At 34.1% G+C, this 22,704-nt stretch overlaps 2 protein-coding genes and 1 pseudogene across 3 annotated transcripts; 1 reads left to right on the top strand and 2 right to left on the bottom strand.

The window, feature by feature from the left end:
* Positions 1-459: 459 nt before the first annotated feature.
* Positions 460-7,575, bottom strand: LOC104724334 (leucine-rich repeat receptor protein kinase HPCA1-like; annotated as a pseudogene). The gene is made up of 19 exons (XR_015573737.1): positions 7,299-7,575; positions 7,085-7,205; positions 6,935-7,006; positions 6,781-6,855; positions 6,609-6,680; positions 6,357-6,521; positions 6,169-6,243; positions 5,996-6,067; positions 5,844-5,915; positions 5,686-5,754; positions 5,498-5,572; positions 3,040-3,111; positions 2,817-2,951; positions 2,254-2,731; positions 2,020-2,169; positions 1,767-1,903; positions 1,466-1,685; positions 1,153-1,388; positions 460-1,072 (listed from the first exon to the last, which is right to left on the bottom strand). The product of XR_015573737.1 is annotated as a leucine-rich repeat receptor protein kinase HPCA1-like (transcript).
* A 438-nt stretch (positions 7,576-8,013) lies between these two features.
* LOC104724325 (F-box/kelch-repeat protein At5g48990) lies at positions 8,014-9,831 on the top strand. The gene is made up of 2 exons (XM_010442786.3): positions 8,014-9,283; positions 9,373-9,831. The coding sequence occupies exon 1, from the start codon at positions 8,135-8,137 to the stop codon at positions 9,278-9,280; it is 1,146 nt and encodes a 381-aa protein (XP_010441088.1). The 5' UTR covers positions 8,014-8,134; the 3' UTR covers positions 9,281-9,283; positions 9,373-9,831.
* Positions 9,832-17,314: 7,483 nt separating this feature from the next.
* Positions 17,315-22,295, bottom strand: LOC104724314 (putative leucine-rich repeat receptor-like protein kinase At5g49770). Its single transcript, XM_010442779.2, has 19 exons — positions 21,860-22,295; positions 21,660-21,783; positions 21,489-21,560; positions 21,324-21,398; positions 21,162-21,233; positions 20,899-21,063; positions 20,725-20,799; positions 20,553-20,624; positions 20,385-20,456; positions 20,230-20,298; positions 20,041-20,118; positions 19,892-19,963; positions 19,661-19,795; positions 19,081-19,568; positions 18,840-18,986; positions 18,610-18,746; positions 18,317-18,536; positions 18,013-18,248; positions 17,315-17,937 (listed from the first exon to the last, which is right to left on the bottom strand). Exons 1-19 carry the CDS (start codon positions 21,945-21,947, stop codon positions 17,476-17,478), a joined length of 2,859 nt encoding a protein of 952 aa, XP_010441081.1. The 5' UTR covers positions 21,948-22,295; the 3' UTR covers positions 17,315-17,475.
* Positions 22,296-22,704: the final 409 nt, after the last annotated feature.

Raw genomic sequence — 22,704 nt, 5'->3', positions numbered from 1 at the left:
ATTTTTTATGTAATTTTTTTCCTTTTCTATTTTCTATGTTTTCTAAGATTTCCTTACGTTTGAATTTCCTTAGTATTCCACGTACTGTTTCGTTAACTTTATGATCGTGCTGAGTGCTGACCACGTCAACCTTTTTAGCTCTAGTTTTAAGGACATAAGTTATGATGTCACATAACTAAAAAACGTTTCCATTGGATATCATGTTCTTTTTTTTTTGTCATCTGAATTTATATTACTTCAACTTTTGAAACCAAAGGATTACAGACTTTGTCAACACAAACATTCCTTCTAACCCATGGATCCTCCTCTACAACCCTGAGCAACATACAGTTGCGGATTCTACAAAAAATGGTTAGCCTAATAAGTAGAGGGAAACTAACCCAAAAAACCAAAACAACTGCAGACCACTCTGCTACCAAGAACGCAAAAACACATGAATAAACTCAGGGAAACACACAATTCATATATATAGATCATCTCCATTAAAAAGCAAAGAGATAGAAGTGCAAATCAAATCATGCAAGTCCCCATTGACAAGGCATTTCAAGTAAATCACTTAGGAAATAACCAAACAATTAAAATCAAAAGACATAATCAATTATTGGGGCTCGAGTGTTGAAGTTGGGAAATCCGCACTGTATTAAACTGAGTCCTTGCCATAAGGATTACCAGATCCTTTGCTTGCATCCTCGTATGTTCTCGAACTTGCTGCTGAATCGATGTTCGGGTTTACCCCTGCAAGGTGCATTATGTTTTCGATCTCTTTCACAACCTCACCCATCGTTGGTCTATTCACACCTTCCTCCTCCACACACCTTAGTGCTAGATCGACATACTTTTCAAACCCTTTCAAATTCCCGCTGGTGCTGATAATCGTCGTGTCCAACAATTCTTGTAGGTCATACAAATCACTCGATGTATTCATCTTCATCTTCACCTCTTTCACCACATATTTACCTCTCTCTATAGGACTTTTACCGGTTAATAGCTCAAACATCACAACACCAAACCCGTACACATCACTCTTCTCTGTCAATTGATTTGTCATGTAGTACTCAGGATCCAAGTACCCCTAATTCCAAAGAATCTATGAGTTAAAATGTATTTAATAAAGAGAGAAAAAAAAAGGAGGATTATCTATTCTCTACTCACCAATGTTCCTTTCACTTGTGTTGTCACATGAATTTTCTCAGGGTCTCCAACAAGTTTGGAAAGGCCGAAGTCGGCAACCTTTGCGGTTAGATTTTCATCAAGTAATATGTTATTTGATTTGATATCTCTATGTATAATTGGAGGATCAGCAAGCTCATGAAGATAAGCAAGACCTTTGCCTGACCCAAGTGCTATTCTAAGCCTTCTTGTCCAGTCTAGTCTAATTCCACTCTTCCCTAAATTATCATAAAATTCAGCACCAAAAATAAAATAATCATAATTCATCAAAAGAAAGATAGAGGTTTGGTATTACCTGATAGACTGTCTGTAAGAGAGCCATTTGGAATGTACTCGTAAACGAGCATTTGCTCAGTTCGATCAAAGCAGAAGCCCAAAAGTTTGACAACATTTTTATGATGGACTCTTGAAAGAAGTTCAATCTCAGTTTTAAACTCCAACTCTCCTTGGGAAGAACCTTGTTGAGCTCTTTTAATTGCTATGAGTTGTCCAGAGGAAAGAATTCCTTTGTACACCTGTTTCAACAACATATTGGGATTAAAGTTCAACTTAACGTCATTGCTTATTTCAGTTTAGGCAATTTCAAAAACACAAACCTGGCCATAGCCTCCACCTCCAACATCATTTGCTTTTGAAAAATTTTCAGTGCATTTCTTCAACTCTTCAAAAGTAAATGCTTTTGCTCCCACTAGCCGTGGAGCATCAATACTACTCTTACTCTTATTCCACTTGGCTACAACATTCAAAAGAAAAGTATTTAGAATACTTTTCATCATACAAGAAAGGAATCTTTTATAGTAGTAAAACATATATATATATATATATATATATATATATATATATTCTTACCAAAAGGATTATTTCGACCAGTTGCTCTGTCTGCTCTATTCCTCTGTCTAAGAGCATAAATGCCCGCTATGGATAAAAACAACAGAAGAACCGCGACACCAACTGCTGCTCCGATGATAATGCCTTTGTTTCCTGACTTGGAATCTCCTCCTACATATGTTGCCAAATGGGGAAAGCATATCAATAATACGGAAGTAATTTTTTTTATAATTGTGTGACAAAGTTACAACATACCAGAGAACGGAGTGTATTGATCGGCTACGAAAATGTAAGGGCCAAATATTGGGGGTTGCGAAAAAGTATGCGTGCTAAATGCAGAAATAACACTATCCATTCCTGTCTCATTAAAAGTTTCTATGTTCGATGGAAAGACCAAGATATCTATTAGAAGATGGTGATCAGTTGGATTCTCTCTTATGTTTCTGATAGCCACAGAGTCCACGGGATAACTTGGATTCTTGAAGAAACCCTCTAGCTCCTGTTGGAGCATGTTGAAGTTGGTATTGTTGGTATACCCTGAGAAGGAAGGAGACCTGAAGGTGAGTATTCCTGTGACTGGGTACATACAGTTGCACGCTGGACTTGGTTCCTTGCCCTGACCACAGCGAGGACAATTTATTTGAGGGGCAGAAAATGAGGTCTTGTGTTGGACTGCATTGCAGTATCACTCAGCCGGTTCGCCGCATCTTGGCACACCGGATTATCTGCTAACCTGTGGATATATCAACACACATAAGTACATGCTTGACAAATTCAAAAGTTGATTTGTTGTGACCATATATATGATATATACATACATCACTTGGATGCGTTTATTGGCGGATGGTTTATAATCAGTTACGTAGTTGTATTGTAAATCCACAAACTCCAACTGGTTACTATAGCTGGAACCAAAGTCCAATGTTGCGTTTATCTGATTGCGTTTTAGGACACTGCCATGCCAAGAAACGACGTATCCGGTCAGTATAGATTTCACAGCTAAACAACTTGAATTCTAAATTCATGTATTGGTTTGCTCACACAGTTTGTAGTTGAGTAGGGCTGAAGAGGAAGATTGGTATTGGACCTCCAAGTTGGATTGCTTCCATCCTTCTGCCAAGTAGAAGACAATGTTGTTCTTTGTAAATATACAAAAAAATAATATTTTATAGAATAAAGTAAGGTTTTCACAAAATCCAAGCTTTAAAAAACTGCCATATGTCTCATAATTTTTTTATATGTGTCATTCTATTCAATTTTAATATAAAGTCTATTAATTTTATTAAGTTATGAAATACAAAATCATTAACTATCTACTTTAGAGAAAAAAACAATTATACAGTATTAAATATGAATCTATTTTTATATTTCTGAATATTTTATTTATATTAATAGCATTATATAATGTATTAGATGTTTGAAAGGAAGATAAAAACCTATATGAAACTTGAGAACTTTTATTAGAATTTAATATGAAAACCTTTTTTAATGAACTAACAAAATGCGGACATGTTAAGAAAAAAAAAAGATGATATGATATATGAGAGTCTATTTTATTTTTTACTAGATTTATAACCCCTGCATTGCGCAAGACTATAATTTTTTTTATTAATTTGAACCGTTGAATATATTTATAATTATTGAATATGAAAAATGTAAATCTACATAGATGTCAAATTTATTTTAATAAATGATATATAACTTATCTATTTTTTAACATTTTCACAATTAATTCTTTCTTTATTTTTTGGTAAACACTCGTCATATCTTGCATCTACTCTCTTTTTATATTCGATTATCTCACTTATAATACATTGATTATGAAGACATATCATAACTATTTTCATATTTTTTATCTTCCAATACTCTTTTATTTTATCGGTTAAGTGATCATTACTTACTAACATAGACACTAAAAAGTTTTAGAGAATATACCCACCCTTTGTCCCGAAGTTTATTTGGCATTAATGTACTACACATAAGTTTTGCTTCTTAGTAATAAATAAGATAATTGGACTCATCTATATCCATGAACTCACATTATTACATCAAATATTACAATTTATCTCAACTGTTTGACAAAAGAAAAATTATTAAAATATGTATAGTCTACTTTTTTTTTGAACAATAAATATGTATAGTCTACTATGTTTTATATAGTGTTCTTTTGTTTTGATTCTCCTAAATCTACAAATTCATAAGATTACTCTAGCTTTTAGATATGTGTATCTATCCAAAAATATAATTCTTTTCAATTTTAATCAAAATTCTACAATCTACCACTACTATTATAATTATTTTTATCACAAATCGCTTTCTCAAATATTTCTTAGTATTTTTCACTATTTTTTTGGTGTGTGTGATGTTCATAATAAGTTTTCTTTAATATGTTTTATTTCAAGTGACCTTATACATTTTTCTTAAATATATACATTTTTAAAAATTTTTGAGCACTTGATTAATATTTTCTCTTTTTTTGGATATACCTTTGTTTAACAAATTTCACCATTTTTAAAGTTTGAAAACGATAAATAACATAGATCATTCAAACTATTTTAGTTATTTATATTATTTAGAATTCTAAATAATAATATGCACCAAATTCTTCTGGTTTTAATCGGCAACATGAATTTATAATTTAACACTAACAATAATCTGAAGTTTTAAATACATATATATTATTAATTATATTATACTATAATTAAAAATAATAATATACACCGACTTTTTATTGATAATATGAATTTATAATAATTGAATAACTTCTTTATCATAATAATTGTAACTATTGAAAGTAAATGTTGTTCCATTAAATATATGATAGATTTATTTTTCCCCTATTTCTAGTCTTTTACAAATATTTACACAATTATTCTATGTTATGATAGAAATATCAAGTTTTATATTTATGTAATCTGTATCCATATTTTACTTTGATATTTTTTTTGGTTGTATTTTTTTCATTTCATTTTATTTTTTGTTTATATTTTTTTTAATTTACTGGCAATAATAATAAAAATATCACAAAAACGAGTGAACTAATTGATGTATTAACTTTAGATTTTATGTTCCTTTGACAATGTGGATTAATTGTTAAAATTAAAATAAAAAATGACGAGGTGGAGTAAGGAGAAGAGAGAAAAGCCAACTTTATATTTATAGATAGATTATAAAACAGATACATAAAAGTATTTTTTACTTATGTTTGCTTATTTTTTTAATAATTTAATTTTTCATATTAAACAATATATGTAAGATGTTACGTAAATGCAAAATCTTATCGGTGAAATTAGTTACAAATAGTAAATAGAAAATAAAATGTATAAGTGAAATACATATATTTGTGTGTATATATATATATATATATGTTTCTACCATAATCATAAATTAATACAAATATATAAACAACTAAATAATTCATCCACCCATGTGTGTGGTGTGGATGGTTAACCATCTACAGTATGCTATAAGAGAGAGAGAGAGAGAGATAGGTGCATACAATGTTGCCAAAGAGCGTAATGAAGAGATCCAAGATGGAATGAGAGAGAATTTCAATTGGTTATTGCTCACATCTCTGTTACAGAACAGTCACATCATGAGATTAGATTAACTTATAAAGAACGTTTTTTATTGTAGATTAAGCACACACAAAATAAAAAAAGAGGGGAGAATAATAAAGAGACTTACAATGTGTAGAGACTAGTTAACCTGGTTAAATTTGGAAGAGTACCTGTAAATCTGTTATTGGCTAAGTACCTGAAAAATATTCAAATACAAACTATTTTACTTCTTTTTGTATATGTATATACAAACTACAGACAAAAAAACTTTAGTTTCTCACTTACAGTTCTTGAAGAATTGTGAGATTATTAAGACTTGAAGGAATATCTCCAGTTAGTTTATTCCTATCAAGGCGTCTGAATGTAAGAAAATAAATCATATGAGATTAAACAAGTTAGGATAAGTAAAAAATTTAAACAAACAATTTTTTACTTACAACACCGTTAGCGTTTTAACGAGGCTGAGGCTTTCTGGTATTTTGCCCGTCAACTGGTTTCCATCAAATAACCTATCGATAAAACAAGAATTGAAGCAATGCAATTCATTTATTTAGTTATCAATCTCAACTAGTGCAACTCTCTCAGCTTTCACATATACTATGAAACTTACACATGCAGCAAAGTCATGTTTGAGCTGAAGAGCTTCTCCCGGATATCACCCGAAAGCTTGTTATTTCCAAAATGGCTGCAAGAGAAAGTGAAAGAGGATAAGATATTCAGATTAGTTAGTAACTTAGTAGTATATATATTAAAAATTGTCTCACAAAAGAATCAGATAGATTTGGGGATTATATATACAAATGTCCAGCTTGAAGAAGCATGTCAAGTCCAGGTGAAGAAGTCCCATTAGAAACTGGAAGCTTTCCTTCGATTTGATTGTCGGCTATATCTAACCAAAACAGTTGCGATAGCCGTCCAATGGAAGCCGGAATTGTTCCAATGAATTTATTTGAATTTAGGGAGCTGCATGTATATATGGAGAAAACTTATATTATTACGAATTGATTTAGAGACAGTTTATAGTACTAGAAAGCAACATTGGTATCTTGCAGGGTTGTAAGTTGTTCTAGAGATCCTATGGACTCAGGGATTTGACCACTGAAACCACATCCCATAAGGTTTCTGGACAAAGAAAGAAAAAAAAAATCAATTAAAATAGACGTTACATTATATAAGACAAAGGCGATTATAAATAGGTTATGATCTTGTTTGCTTTTCTTACAAGGTAATCAACTTCTTGAGGTTACCAATATTTGATGGAAGGGGTCCAGTCAAATTAGGATTGGATGTCAAATCCCTAAAATAAAAACATTGGATCATCAGATGAGGAAGAAAAAAAATCCAAGTATATGTAGAAGAAGAAGAGAAAGACATACAAGATCTGCAATTCAGACAAAGCCGCGATATCGGCAGAAAGCTTTCCTTCCAAGTCAACGTTGCCTAATGATCTGCACAAACAACAACACGGTGTTAAAGTCTGAAGAGGAAAGCATCAAATAAAAGGGTATATAGATATAAGATGTTACATTGAAACGATGCGGTCATTGGTACATGTAATTCCAACCCAATTGGTTCCACAAGGATCAGAGCCTTCCCAATTCTTAGGAAACTTGGTCCATTCACTCTTCACAGCTTGTAAAGCCGTAGCTGTACCAATTTTCAAACTCATTCAAAGATTTTGAAAATTCCTATGTATATATGTATAAAAAAACCTGATCATCATCTAAACTATATACTTACCGTCAGGGCCATTTGTGAGCCCATAAACACAACAAATGTGAAAGAAAAGCAAAATCAGTATCATCATGTAGACTCTAATTTTTGAACTGGTCATCTTCATTATAACCACAATGAAGATACTTTTCTCTTTCTCTATTTCTGATTGTATATCGATATATCATACAAGAAGAAAGCATGTGGTTTGCACAAGTTATGACAAATTCAAGAATAAATATTTCAAGCCCCCTTGCTAAACAAAAGATGTAGACTAGTGTTAACAAAAAGGAGAAGACTTTGAGCATTTTGAAGTGACAGATACATAGAGTAAGATATAGTCAGTGGAACATATAATAACTTGATCAACTTGAAACAGCTGATAATGGGAATGCTCGAAGGTTTCAAAAGGGTTATTATATGGAAATGCTAATTGAGTAATGGGAAAGACCAAATCATGAACAATACAATTTAAACACGACTTGATCAGACGAGTTCATGAATTCATTAAACATTAACAACTGTGACTAATATAATGAACGAAATATTTAACTGATAACACGACTTTTTAATCGACCTTGGCTTAACTTAATGTGGCTTAAACGAATTTAAAATAAAACAACTTTTGTTGATTTAAAAGAATCGAAAGGTCAAAATTATTGTTTTGAGGCCCATTAAGATTCAATGCAAATGACTAAGCCCACTATTGAGATACGCCCTTCATGTTAATATGTGGCATGCTTCTCACGCGCAACACGATCATACCAACCGCACGCGCCCCAAGAACAGTAAAGTGAAGTCAAAAATTTGTTCTCTGCAAATCGGAGAAGAAATCGATTGGGTTCCTTTTACCAACGGCGACAATGTTTTGGCGGAAGAAGAAGAGCAGCAAGTCGCCGACAACAAAGACGAAGGAACCGTCGCCGAAATCGAACCCAAATCCGTCACTTCCACACGATTTGATAGTGAGCATCTTAGCCCGTGTCTCGAGATCGTATTACCCAAATCTATCCTTAGTCTCCAAAAGCTTCCGATCGATCCTTGCATCACCGGAGATATACAAAACCCGAACCCTCTTAGGCTGCACCGAGACATTTCTCTATGTGTGCTTACGCTTCCCTCATGAAGCTAACCCTCGCTGGTTCACTCTCTACCCGAAGAAACCTAATCAAACCCTAATCAAGAAGAAGAAGAAGAAGAAGAAAGAGAATCCAAGTCTTCATCTATTGGCTCCAACCCGAATTCTCAACTCTCCTCCTGTGAAATGGTCAAGTCTAATTGCTGTTGGTTCTTATCTTTACGCCATTAGCGCAGATATACATGATTCTCCATCCGTGTGGTATCTTGATTGTCGAACTCACACTTGCCGTGAAGCTCCAAGAATGAGAATAGCTCACACCGGTACTGCATATGATGGGAATGTGTATTTACCAGGAATGTATGAAAAGCAAGATTCTTTGAACTGCGTTGAAGTGTACAATCAATCTTGGAATCCCGTGCCGCTCAACAAACGGAGATTGGAATTCAAAAACATGGATGGAATTATTTACATTCACCGTAAATTAGACTCTCCTTGGCTTGGTATGGCTTTTAAGCCTAAGGATTCGACATGCGAAAGTGTAGGATTGCATATGCTTGTGGATCGGGTTTCTTTTTGTACGATAGATGACGTAGACTATACTTATGTCCGTGGCGAATATCTTAGATGGAGAGCACGTAGGACTCAGGAGGAGGAAGTAGGTGCGAGAAGATTAGAGGGTTTAGAAGGGTTGCCTCAGTTTGCTAATTCTGCTTCTGTTAAATTAGCTGATTATGGTGATAAGCTGGTTGTTTTGTGGGACAAGTCTCTGCAGAGATTTGGGTTTAAGAAGAAGATGATTTGGTGTGCTGAGATTTCACTTGAAAAACGCAACGATGAGGACATTTGGGGGAAAGTCGAGTGGTCCGATGCTCTTCTTACTGTGCCTAAGTCTTATAAATTCGTGTGTGCTAAATCTGTTACTGTTTGACAGGTATGAATTTAATGAATCTGGTTGATATCCCTTTCTTTCTTTTTAGTATGCCACTTTGGAATAAATGTTTTGTGTGTGTGTGTGTTTAGGGTATGCCATTCACATGTTTTTGCTTAATTATACATATCGTCTGCACTCACTTGCTATGTCAAGATGATTTAGAAGCTTATTTAGTGAGTTCTTTTAGTGCCTCGGGTCTAGAAAGGAATCATGTGTTGAGATTGGCAGCAAGAATACACAAAGAACAAAACGGGATAGCCAAAGAAATTGACAATGTTTTTGCTTTGCAGTGTAGATGATTATGTTTATTTTGGGACTTTTCTGTCTCTTTGATAAACCCTTTGAACCCTTTGATGACAAAATCGTTCTGCATAGTGTAGACGTTTTTGTTTTCAATGTGTTGCAAAATGTCTATATATATGTGACTATCATGATGAATGCTTGTCTTGTTTTATGCTTTTGGCAGACATTATTTTCACTTGTAAACATATGCACTCACTTGTATACTGATTATTAAGTTTACTTTTAGCTAGAGTCACTTGCTTGCAGATGATTAAGCTTTTTTTTTTTTTTTTTTTTTTTTACTGCCGCTTTGATAAGCCCTTTTTGATCCCAAATTCTTTACGCTAATTTTTTATGAATGACTCATGAGATAAAATTCTTATAAAAATAAAAATTCAAGCAAGCAATTAGTGTAAGTTCGAATTGTTCACAAAACGCTTTAACATCAACTTTCGTAAGCTAAGGACACTTTGCTCACTTAGGAGTTAGGATAGATCAGTTGATTCAATAGTACATATGTTGCCACGATGAACACAAAATAGAACAAAATCTAAATGGTTAAAATAAAGCATTAAAAACCTAGGTGAATAACTAAATGATCAATTTCTAATCAACATAACATTAATTAACTATGATATCCCTTTAGAAATCCCCAAAAACCAGTAGAAAACTATTTAACCATATAAATAGAGAACAAAACAATCAAATATGAAGAACAAATAACTAGAATGCAAATACGATAAAAGGGTTTAGAAATCATTCTAGCTGTCAAGAAGAATAGAGATATTCTCACAAAAAAATCTTCCAATAAGCATTACAAACTAGAGAATGAGTAGAGAGGTTAAGATTTATGTCCATAAGTCGAGTCTTAGATTTATATAGTCAGGGAAATATGTTCTGGACCTTCTGGTCATTTTGGGCTTCTACAATCGCGTCTTGACTCCATAACGATCGGTACCATGATGTACCAACCGAAGTTATATTGGTCGCTACTTCATCTGCGAGCCAGTTTGAAATGTCTCAAGTAAATTGACAATAATTTTTACTCACACCGTTAAATTTCCTTCAACCCATTTGGAAATGAAAAATAACACCCTCCTCTATCTCATATCATCTAAAAGGATCACAAACTCTTCATTTGCTCCAGAATGTCTCAAAATCTACAAGACTCGATAAAAGACTTAAAGACACAAAACATTCTTTGACTCTAGAAAAGACTCAAGTACAATGGTTAAAAACCAATAATCTTATATAATAAGAGAAAGTTTTTTCTAACTTTGCCTAACAATGTGACTTTGGCATTCTACTTTTGTGACACATGTCATTTTCATTAATTTTAAATTTAACATTCTATTTTTTTATTTGATTTTATTTTATTTGTATCTGGTGTATAGTTTGTAAAAAAAAAAAGTTGTATAGTTTGCTTTTTGTTGTAAGAAAAATATATTTCTTCCATTTTTAAGTTTTAACATCTAATATATTTCATAATGATATCATACAACATAGAACCTTATAAAAATACTTATCAACCCAACTAAAAAATATAAATAAATTCAAACTAAAAAATAATAGAAAATGGTTTCCTACTTTTAAAGTAAAAACTGAAACCAAATTAATTTATGATAGACTAATTTAAAAATATATAAGATTTTCTAATATATGTATTCAATAATCATATATAATGTATTAAAGACACAACTCAACTTTGTATTTAATAGTATCCTATAAGTTACATTTTGACTGTCTTTAAAACATATGTACTAAAAAAAAATTGGTATCATAACATAGTTGTTTTATCTCCCTCATGAAATAACAGAAAACAATAGTTTCAAAATTTAATTTATAGTTAATTGTACTATTTATTTTTAAATGATTAGAAATAGAGACAATTTATATAAGAAACAAAGATTTACATTAAATTTGACACACTTTTATTTTCATGAATTTTAATAAAAAATTAGTCAGACTTAGAGTATAAGATATTTGTTTCGTTATATCGTTTTAATAAATTATTTTAAAATTGACTTATCATTTTATAAAACTATTTATTGTTAACTATTACTCTTAGATATGAAAATAAAATTTATATATAGGACAATATATTTATCTATCAAAGTAATTAAGTAAGGTCTTACAATTTTTTCTTAGAATACTTATCAGTTTCTTTTTTTTTTTCCAACAAAACCAAACTATAAATAAATTAATTTATCTTAATTATTTAACGCAACATACCAAATTTGATTAACTTTGCTGTAACTAATTGTCCTATTACTATATGATAGACTAATTAAAAAAACTCACATTATATTCAATAATCATATATAAAAAAACTCACATTACATTAAATAATTAATTATATATATTGTTATAACAACCCGTCCCGTGGACCCCACTAGCCTCTCTGCAGATCAATTGGTGGCAACTTGTCCTGTGGGGGCAAGCTAGCGGGTTGGCTAGTGGGGTCCACGGGACAGGTTGTTACAATAAAAATCGATTTTTATTATAACAACCCGTCCCGTGGACCCCACTAGCCTCTCTTCTAGCCGCCCTAACTGATCCCAAGCTGGCCCTGCAGGGCATCGATCATAACCCCTCACTGGGCAAATGGAACTATTCATCCAAATCCACAGTAGGTTATTGGTGTACCAGGCGTTCCTCGAACCCTGGTCCCCACCCTTTAACAACCTTCCCACAGGACAAGCTGTCACCAATTGAGCTGCAGATCAATTGGTGACAGCTTGTCCTGTGGGAAGGTTGTTAAAGGGTGGGGACCAGGGTTCGAGGAACGCCTGGTACACCAATAACCTACTGTGGATTTGGATGAATAGTTCCATTTGCCCAGTGAGGGGTTAGGATCGATGCCCTGCAGGGCCAGCTTTGGGCCTATGGGGGCAAGCTAGCGGGTTGGCTAGTGGGGTCCACGGGACAGGTTGTTACAATAAAAATCGATTTTTATTATAACAACCCGTCCCGTGGACCCCACTAGCCTCTCTTCTAGCCGCCCTAACTGATCCCAAGCTGGCCCTGCAGGGCATCGATCATAACCCCTCACTGGGCAAATGGAACTATTCATCCAAATCCACAGTAGGTTATTGGTGTACCAGGCGTTCCTCGAACCCTGGTCCCCACCCTTTAACAACCTTCCCACAGGACAAGCTGTCACCAATTGATCTGCAGCTCAATTGGTGACAGCTTGTCCTGTGGGAAGGTTGTTAAAGGGTGGGGACCAGGGTTCGAGGAACGCCTGGTACACCAATAACCTACTGTGGATTTGGATGAATAGTTCCATTTGCCCAGTGAGGGGTTAGGATCGATGCCCTGCAGGGCCAGCTTTGGGCCTATGGGGGCAAGCTAGCGGGTTGGCTAGTAGGGTCCACGGGACGGGTTGTTACATAAAAATCGATTTTTATTGTAACAACCCGTCCCGTGGACCCCACTAGCCTCTCTGCTAGCCGCCCCAACGGACCCCAAGCTGGCCATGCAGGGCATCGATCATAACCCCTCACTGGGCAAATGGAACTATTCATCCAAATCCACAGTAGGTTATTGGTGTACCAGGCGTTCCTCGAACCCTGGTCCCCACCCTTTAACAACCTTCCCACAGGACAAGTTGCCACCAATTGATATCAATTGGTGACAGCTTGTCCTGTGGGAAGGTTGTTAAAGGGTGGGGACCAGGGTTCGAGGAACGCCTGGTACACCAATAACCTAATCTTGGGGTCCGTTGGGGCGGCTAGCAGAGAGGCTAGTGGGGTCCACGGGACGGGTTGTTACAATAAAAATCGATTTTTATTATAACAACCTGTCCCGTGGACCCTACTAGCCTCTCTGCTAGCCGCCCCAACGGACCCCAAGCTGGCCCTGCAGGGCATCGATCCTAACCCCTCACTGGGCAAATGGAACTATTCATCCAAATCCACAGTAGGTTATTGGTGTACCAGGCGTTCCTCGAACCCTGGTCCCCACCCTTTAACAACCTTCCCACAGGACAAGCTGTCATCAATTGACCTGCAGATCAATTGGTGACAGCTTGTCCTGTGGGATGGTTGTTAAAGGGTGGGGACCAGGGTTCGAGGAACGCCTGGTACACCAATAACCTACTGTGGATTTTTATTGTAACAACCTGTCCCGTGGACCCTCCTAGCCTCTCTGCTAGCCGTCCCAACGGACCCCAAGCTGGCCCTGCAGGGCATCGATCCTAACCCCTCACTGGGCAAATGGAACTATTCATCCAAATCCACAGTAGGTTATTGGTGTACCAGGCGTTCCTCGAACCCTGGTCCCCACCCTTTAACAACCTTCCCACAGGACAAGCTGTCACCAATTGACCTGCAGATCAATTGGTGGCAACTTGTCTTGTGGGAAGGTTGTTAAAGGGTGGGGACCAGGGTTCGAGGAACGCCTGGCGCACCAATAACCTACTGTGGATTTGGATGAATAGTTCCATTTGCCCAGTGAGGGGTTAGGATCGATCCCCTGCAGGGCCAGCTTGGGGTCCGTTGGGGCGGCTAGCAGAGAGGCTAGTGGGGTCCACGGGACGGGTTGTTACAATAGTATTAGAGACACAACTCAAATTTGTATTTAATAGTAATTTATAAGTTACAGTTTGATTGTCTTTAAAACATATATATGTACTAAAAAAACATAATGGTATCATAACATAATTGCTTTATCACCCTATGATATAACAGAAAACAATAATTTCAAAACTTAATTTATTGTTAATTATACTATATATTTTTAAATGATTAGAAATAGAGACAATATATAGAAAATAAAAATATTTTAAATTTGACAAACTTTTATTTTCAAGAATTTTTATAAAAACTGGTTAAACTTATAGTATAAGATATTTGTTTTGTGATATCATTTTAATAAACTATTTTTTTTTGTCAACCATTTTAATAAACTATTTTAAAATTGACTTATCATATATAAAATTATTTTATGTTAACTATTACTTTTAGATGATGACAATAAAATTAATATATAGGACAACATAAAATTATCTTTCAAAATAATTAAGTAATGGCTTTTTATCACCCTTTCTAGACTACTTATCAGTTTTTTATTTTCAAAAAAAAAAGAAAAAAAGAAAAAATATTTTAAAAAAATATAATTTATCTTAACTGTTTAAAGAAAATAACATATTTAATTGGCTTTGCTATAAGTAATGGTTTTATTACTATAGTAAGTTAGTAACATACTGTTTAAATAATTTCAACAATACATTGTAATCAAAAATATTTAGTAATATGTACTTTAACTTTCCTCTTTAGTAATTCTATTAAACACTATATAACATATATAAATTATAAAATTGTAGTTGAACCGTATTATTATGAATATTATTTTTTAAGACATATATTAACAAGTACATATGTACGTTTCATATATAATTGAATCTACTTCATTTTATATTTCAAGTTAATAATGCAAACATTTTATATTTCAAGTTAAAAATTGTATGTACTCTTCACAAAGGGAATATCAAACATGTCATTGGTCTTGGTAATAATGCTCTTTTATGGTGGCTCATGTGTTTTGCTGCCATCCTACTGAGAATGTAAATCATTATGTAAAAACACAATGAAGACAAACCAATTTAGGATACATAGCCTTCCATTCATCCAGATCCACCAACAATACCAAACTCAACATATAGCCTTTGATTTTCCTTGGTACTATACTAGTATCTAACCATGCATACATTCTAGTTCCTCCAACTCTTCTTCTTTTTCCTCAATTAATCTTTTTTTTGTTTAGAATATAGAAGACATAAGATGTACACAAAGGAGGAAAAGAAGCAGTTCTCTTTTCAACTTCTATACAGATACTTAGGTTTATTAAAATTCTTAATTAGTCATTACATTCTACACATTTAATCCTAACGAGAGGTGAGCTATGTCGGTCTCTTTACTCAATTGTTTTTGTATGGTTGAGGTAAGGTTGGGGTATTAGACTATGAGTCTAGTCATTCAGAGTTAACAAGAGTGATAAAATGGTAGAAAGGAATCTCTAAATATATGATCCATGACAGGATTACCAAACTCCTAAGTAAAAAAATAAATTAAATCCAAATTCGATCATTATATCACATAATAAGGCTAAGTTCAAATCATCCAAATTTCAAAGTGCGAACGTCAAACAATAGCTAGAATAAGTTGAAATAAGGTTATTCCAAAACAGTAAGTTTCTAGGAAAAGTTCCCTCGATTTGACTTAATCAATTGAAAAATGACTATAAAAAAAACAGAACAAATCGTCAAAAGGAAAAATGACGTAAGTAACTTAATTCATTCCACAAACTTAATTTATACCATTCGAGCTGCAATTCATTAGTCTCTTTATTAATACATAACTAACTGATGTCAATAACAGTTGTAATTTACACCAATTATTTATATTGTTAGAGATAGAAATTTAAGTGGGAAGAGGATTGCAGCGCGCCTTGATCCATCATTTTCAGAGGAAATTGAAGTTGCTATACCCAAATAAATAGATTCAATGGTCTGTTTGCACTCTGCAAGTATATAAGTACATAAACACAATTATATTTGTAAAAATAAGTTAGTTGTTTTGATGAAGTTGAGAATAATTAGTACGTTATTTTTATATTATCATTTTTTTTGAATCGTTTACTACGTGTTCTTACATATTTAAATATATATCAGCCAATTAGAATCTTCTATGTAATATTTCATTTAAAAAAATAAAACAAAATTAAACTAAAAAGCAAAACAAGTTAAGGAAACAAATTTTATATATTTTTAATTAAAAAAGTTAAATATTGGCTTAGTTTAGATTATATATATATATATATATGTATATGTAAGTTCAGGTTTATACTAAAATTACAGTAAAATTCATTCACAACAATTTGACATTTCATGCACATACTATGTGCATATTATGTATTATTGTAATTCAAAATATATGTTTACTATCTTTTTTTTTGTTCATATATTGGCAGAGTGGCAATGGGATATTAGCATTTTGAATAATTTAAACTAGCTTTCGAATTGAATATCTTTATTGTAAAGTTTTAATATTTTTAAATGAATGAGTTGAATAGTTTCTCAACTTGTTGAATAGTTTTTCAACTTTTTTTTCATCTCAAGTAGTAAACGTTAGGTTAATAGTTTTAGTCTTTTAGATGATAGTGTGTATTTTTTTAATAATATTCACGGGTAAACTGTCAACTTATTGTGAGCGAAATAAATAGTTTTTATTAAAAGGTTTTCAACAAAAATAACCCTTCAAATCTCTATTTCTTTGTAACTTTACCCCATTTACCAAAAATGAAGATTGATCTTATATTCTTATGAAGTCAAAAGTGATACGCGATATAACCTTTATATATGTAATTTACAAAGCTTTAGATTTTCAAAATTTTAAATGTGAATTTAGACTCCTTATCGTTGAGGATCTATAAATATTTTACAATTTTGACAGTTATGACGATAGGTTATATTGCGCATTGACTTGTAATTTTTTTGAGTTAAAATTGCAAAAACTAGCGATTTGCAGGGTTAAAACCCCTGTTATTAAGTAAAGAATTGAAGAAGTCGTTATTAGCAACACAATCCTAAATCCCTGGAGAGAAATATATACGTTTGGCGGATTAGAGAAGTAAGACACGGTTTTCTGATCTACTTTTATTATTTCATACAAAAGGTTTTTAATTTCAAGTATGAGAGAGAGATTGACATTAATATCTTTTGTTGTTTTGACTTTGAACTGGACAAAATATTAATTGTTCTTATGATTTAATGGTTGATGTTAGGTACCAAACCTATAAGCGATCACACAACATATCAAATCATGTTAGTACATATTTGCAAGGCATTTCAAGTGTAACGTCACTTACGAAATTGTCAAAAGGCAGAAAATAAAGAAAAGACAAAAATATCAAACCATGCGTTCGGGTTTCGAAGCTGGGAAAATACCAGTGTACTCAAACGAATCCCTTCCATAAGGATCATGATCACCGGATGCTTCCTCGTATGTTGCTGAATCGGCGTTAGGGTTTAATCCCGCAAGCCGCACTATGCTCTCTATTTCTTGCACCACCTCACTCATCGATGGCCTATCAACTCCCTCTGCCTCCACGCATCTCAGTGCCACATCTACGTACTTCTCAAACCCTTCTATATTCCCGCTGTTTGCGATGATCGTCGTGTCCAGCAATTCTTGCAAGTCGTATAATGTCCTCGACTTATTCATCTTCTTCTTTACCTCTTTCACAATATAGCTGCCTCTATCTATGGGACTTTTACCAGTTAATAGCTCGAGCATCACTACACCAAACCCATACACATCGCTCTTCTCGGTCAGTTGATTCGTCATGTAGTACTCAGGATCCAGGTAACCCTAATGTTATATATTCTGTGAGTTATTTTTATTGTTTATAGAATTCATATATTTAATGATGGATACTTTACTCACCATTGTTCCTTTAACTTGTGTTGTGACATGAGCTTTTTCAGGGTCTCCAACAAGTTTGGAAAGGCCGAAATCAGCAACCTTGGCAGTAAGATTTTCATCAAGTAATATGTTGTTTGATTTGACGTCTCTGTGTATAATTGGAGGATCAGCAAGCTCATGAAGGTAAGCTAAACCCTTCCCTGAGCCAAGTGCTATTTTGAGCCTTCTTGTCCAATCCAGTTTAATCCCATTCTTTCCTATAATATTTTCAAGTTCATCAGCACCAAAGAACTAACTAAAACAAGACTGAGATTTTGATATTTACCTGATAGAGCATCTCTAAGAGAGCCATTTGGTATGTACTCATATACGAGCATTTGTTCGCTTTGATCAAAACAGAATCCCAAGAGCTTAACAACATTTTTGTGATGGACCCTTGAAAGAAGCTCAATCTCTGTTTTAAACTCTAACCCTCCTTGCATAGATCCTTGTTGAGCTCTTTTGATTGCTATGAGTTGCCCATTTGGAAGAACCCCTTTGTACACCTGTTCCAACATCATCATAATAGGATCATAAATTTCAACTAATGTCATTGTTACTTTTTGAAAAGACACAAACCTGTCCATAACCTCCACCCCCAACATCATTTGCCTCTGAAAACTTGTTAGTACATTTGCTCAGCTCTTCAAAAGTAAAGGCCTTTGCTCCCATTAGTTGTGGAGCATCGGTATTGTTTTTACCCGTATCCCACTTGGCTACAACATACAAAAGAGATCGCTGTCAGAATTTTTCAGTAGAGAGAAAAGAGAGGAGTCTTTTCTTGTAGTGCACGTAAACCATTTCCTCACCAAAAGGATTAATTTGGTCAGTTGCTTTCTCAGCTCTCTTCTTCTGTCTAAGAGCGTAGATCCCAGCTATAGTCAACAACAACAGAAGAACGACAACAGCAACTACTACTCCGACTATAATGCCCTTGTTTACTGACACTGAACCTCCTGTATATGTGGAAAAAAAACAAAACAAGACAGAGCAAACGAGTCATATTAAACCAATATATGTTTTGTTTGTGTGTGACCAGTTTCATCATACCATAGAATGAAGTACTGTAAGGATTGGCGTTGAAAACATAAGGGCCAAATACGGGAGGAGGCTTATAAGTCTGGTTGCTAAACGCAAAACCAACAAGTGACATTGCGGTATCAGTAAACCTCTCATTTTCGAATGGAAAGACCAAGAGTTCTATTAAAAGATGGTAATCAAGTGGAGTCTCTCGTATGTTACTGATGGCCACAGAGGCTCCCAGATAAATGGGATTCTTTAAGAACTCCTCTAAACTTTGCTGGAGCGATTGGAAGTTGCTGTTGTTGGAATACCCTGAGAAGGAAGGAGACCTGAAGGTTAACGTTCCTGTGAATGGATATGCACAGCGGCACGTAGAGGGACTTGCTTTCCTGCCCTTATCACAGTCACGACCACAGTTTGTTGGGAGGGTAGAAAATGAGGAATTTTTTTGGTCTCCACTGCAGTAGCCACTAAGTCGGTTCGCCTCATCTTCACACACTTCATTCTCTGCCAACCTGTGGATATATGTATCAACAAACATAAGTAAGTGACTGAAAATGTTATAAAAAATAAAAAAATGAATTTGTGACGACCAAGATGAACATACAGGACTTGGATGTGGTTGTTAGCTGCTGGATTATAAACACTTATGTCGTTGTTTCGTAGATCCACAAACTCCAACTGTTTGCTATAGTTGGTACCAAAGTCCAATGTTGCGTTTATATGATTGCGCTTTAAGTAACTGCAATTCAAGAAAAACCAGTCCCCAATTAGTTCAAATTTTACTACTTTGAGTTTACATCCCAATCAAACTTTCATGTCTTATTTGATGACTCACACTGTCTGCAATTGAGCAGGGCTAAAGAGGGAGGTTGGTATTGGGCCGTCAAGTTGGATCCTTTCCATCCTTCTGCAGATTAGAAAACCATTTGCTTTTAGTAAGCATATACACATGAATATATAAAGACAGAGAGAAATGGATCATACAATGTTGCCAAATTGCGTAATGAAGGGATCCATGATGGAACGAGTGATAATGTCATCTTTTCATTATTGCTCACATCTCTGTTATTACAGAAAAAATCACATCATGGCATTAGATTGATTAATAGTTATGGTTTTTAATCTATATGATAAATTGAGCAAGAAAAGATGAGTGAAAATATGGAAACTTACAATGTGTAGAGACTGGTTAAGCTGGTTAGATTTGGAAGAGTACCTGTCAATCTGTTGTCGGACAAGTACCTGGAAATGGATTCAGATACAAACAAAACTATTTTACTTCTTCTTTGCATATTGTATCTACAAAACATCTTTAGTTGCTCACTTACAGTTCTTGAAGATCTGTGAGATTATTGAGACTTGAAGGAATTTCTTCAGACAGTTTATTTCTATTAAGTCGTCTGTAATAGAGAAAAGAGCACTTGAGAGATATTTTTGTCAACAAGTTTGGAAAAAAAAATAAACAATTCGAAAAAAAGCTCTGTTTTACTACTTACAACACCGTTAGCGTTTTAACGAGGCTGAGGCTGTCCGGTATTTTACCTGTGAACTGGTTTCCATCAAATAGCCTATCAATAAAACAAGAAGCAATAGTCAGTTCACTTATTAAGTTACTAATCTCATCTGGTGCAAATCTCTCTCAGTTTTCATATATACTATGGAACTTACACATGTATCAAAGTCATGTTTGAGCTGAAGAGCTTCTCTGGGATACTATCCGAAAGCTTGTTATTTCCAAAATGACTGCAAGTGAAGGTAAAAGGATAGTCAGACTAATTTCATTATTATATTTTTTTTAAAAAGTGTTATCATATAAAAGGAAATGGAAAGAATTGGGATTACAAATGCTTAGCTTGATGAAGCATATCAAGTCCAGGTAAAGAAATCCCATCAGAAACCGGAATAGATCCTTCAATCTGATTGTCAGTTATATCAAACCAATAGAGTTCCGATAACCGTCCAATGGAAGCCGGAATTGTTCCACTAAAGTGGTTAGAATTTAGGGAGCTATATGGAGAATAGACAAATAAATATTAGTTAATGGATTAAGGGAGACTGCAAATGAGATTGTTTATAATACTATATAGGAAGCAACAAAATCTTACAGTGTTGTTAGTTTTTCTAAAGATCCAATGGACTCAGGGATTTGACCACTGAAACCACATCCCATAAGGATCCTGGAGGGTAAAAAGAGTTAGTTAAAATATGGGAAGGAGATCTATGAAAGTTGTACTAGAGGTCTAATGATCGATATTGTGTTTCCTTACAAGTTTCTCAAGTTCTTAAGGTTACCGATACTTGATGGAAGCGCTCCAGACAATCCAGTATTGTAAGACAAATCTCTACAAGCATAGATTAGATCATAAGATGAGAACAAATCCATTAACTATGTAAAGGAAAATAAAATATACAAGGAAGACGAAAAGACATACAGGATCTCCAATTCAGACAACGTCGAGATATCGGCAGGAAGGTTTCCTTTCAAGTTAAGGTTGCTTAACATTCTGCAACAACACAACGTTAAAGTTTATAGAGGATTATGTTGAAGAAGGAAATTACATCATATCATATGAATAAACATAGAAAATAAACAAGGGTCGTACATTGAAACAACGCGATTATTGTTGTTACATGTAATTCCAACCCAATGATTTCCACAAGGATCAGAGCCTTTCCAACTCTTGGATAGCGCAGTCCATTCACTCTTCAGGACTTGTAAAGCAGAAGCTGCACCAATATTGACAAATTAAAATCAAATTTTTTTTTAAAAATTTCTTCTATCTTAATTCATCATTATACTTACAATCAGCACCGTCTGTGGTTGTAGAAACAGAACAAACTTGGACGACAAGCAAGATCAAGAGCTTAAATAATCCGATTCTTGAACTCATCTTAAGACACACAATGATTGTATAACAGATAATTCAAGAAGAAAGCATGTGGTCTGCACAAGTTATGACGAACTCTAGAAAGCATGTAGACTAGTCTTCATAGGGAGAAGACTTTGAACAATTTAAGTGAAGAAAATAAAGCAAACAAATAGACAGTGGACAATATAAACAAATGGTTCAACTTGAAATACATAATACTGCTATTGTGGAAGGGTTCAAAGGGGTTGTCCACTGGAAAAAAAAATGGAAATGTCAATAGGTTTATGTGAAGGAACAAATTATGAAACAAGGACTTGTGACAAAACACCAGTATTCGTTACTCGCTCTTATCTAATTTTATTACATCATAAACGCATAAATCAAATATGTCACAAAACTTAACTAAACTACTTAATATTTTTAATTTGTTTCCGCAAAAATTGGAAAAAGTCAGCTAGATATTATTTGTTTTCCCAAGAACGTTTCTACTCAAGAAAAGAGAGATTATATTTCTGAAATGTAGAGTAATGGTAAGCGACTATGCAGTGATATGGGTTTTTTTTTAACAACAACAACATGTCAACATGCAATAAAGTCGTGGTCAAGGGAACAAATCAGCACAAGCATTTACCAACTTGAGATTAAAAACATATACTAATTGCAACAACAATGATGCTGATGGTTTAATGATATATCGACAAGTACACCACATATCAGGCAACGCACACATTTTGTGGGATGGATTATTATAAGGTATACTAGCTAGATGCTAGAACGG

The sequence above is a fragment of the Camelina sativa genome, chromosome 2, assembly GCF_030686135.1.
Source record: "Camelina sativa cultivar CO46 ecotype springtype chromosome 2, ASM3068613v1".
NCBI lineage: Eukaryota > Viridiplantae > Streptophyta > Magnoliopsida > Brassicales > Brassicaceae > Camelina > Camelina sativa.
Note: the sequence above shows the minus strand (reverse complement) of the source record. Positions and strands in the feature narration are given on the sequence as shown.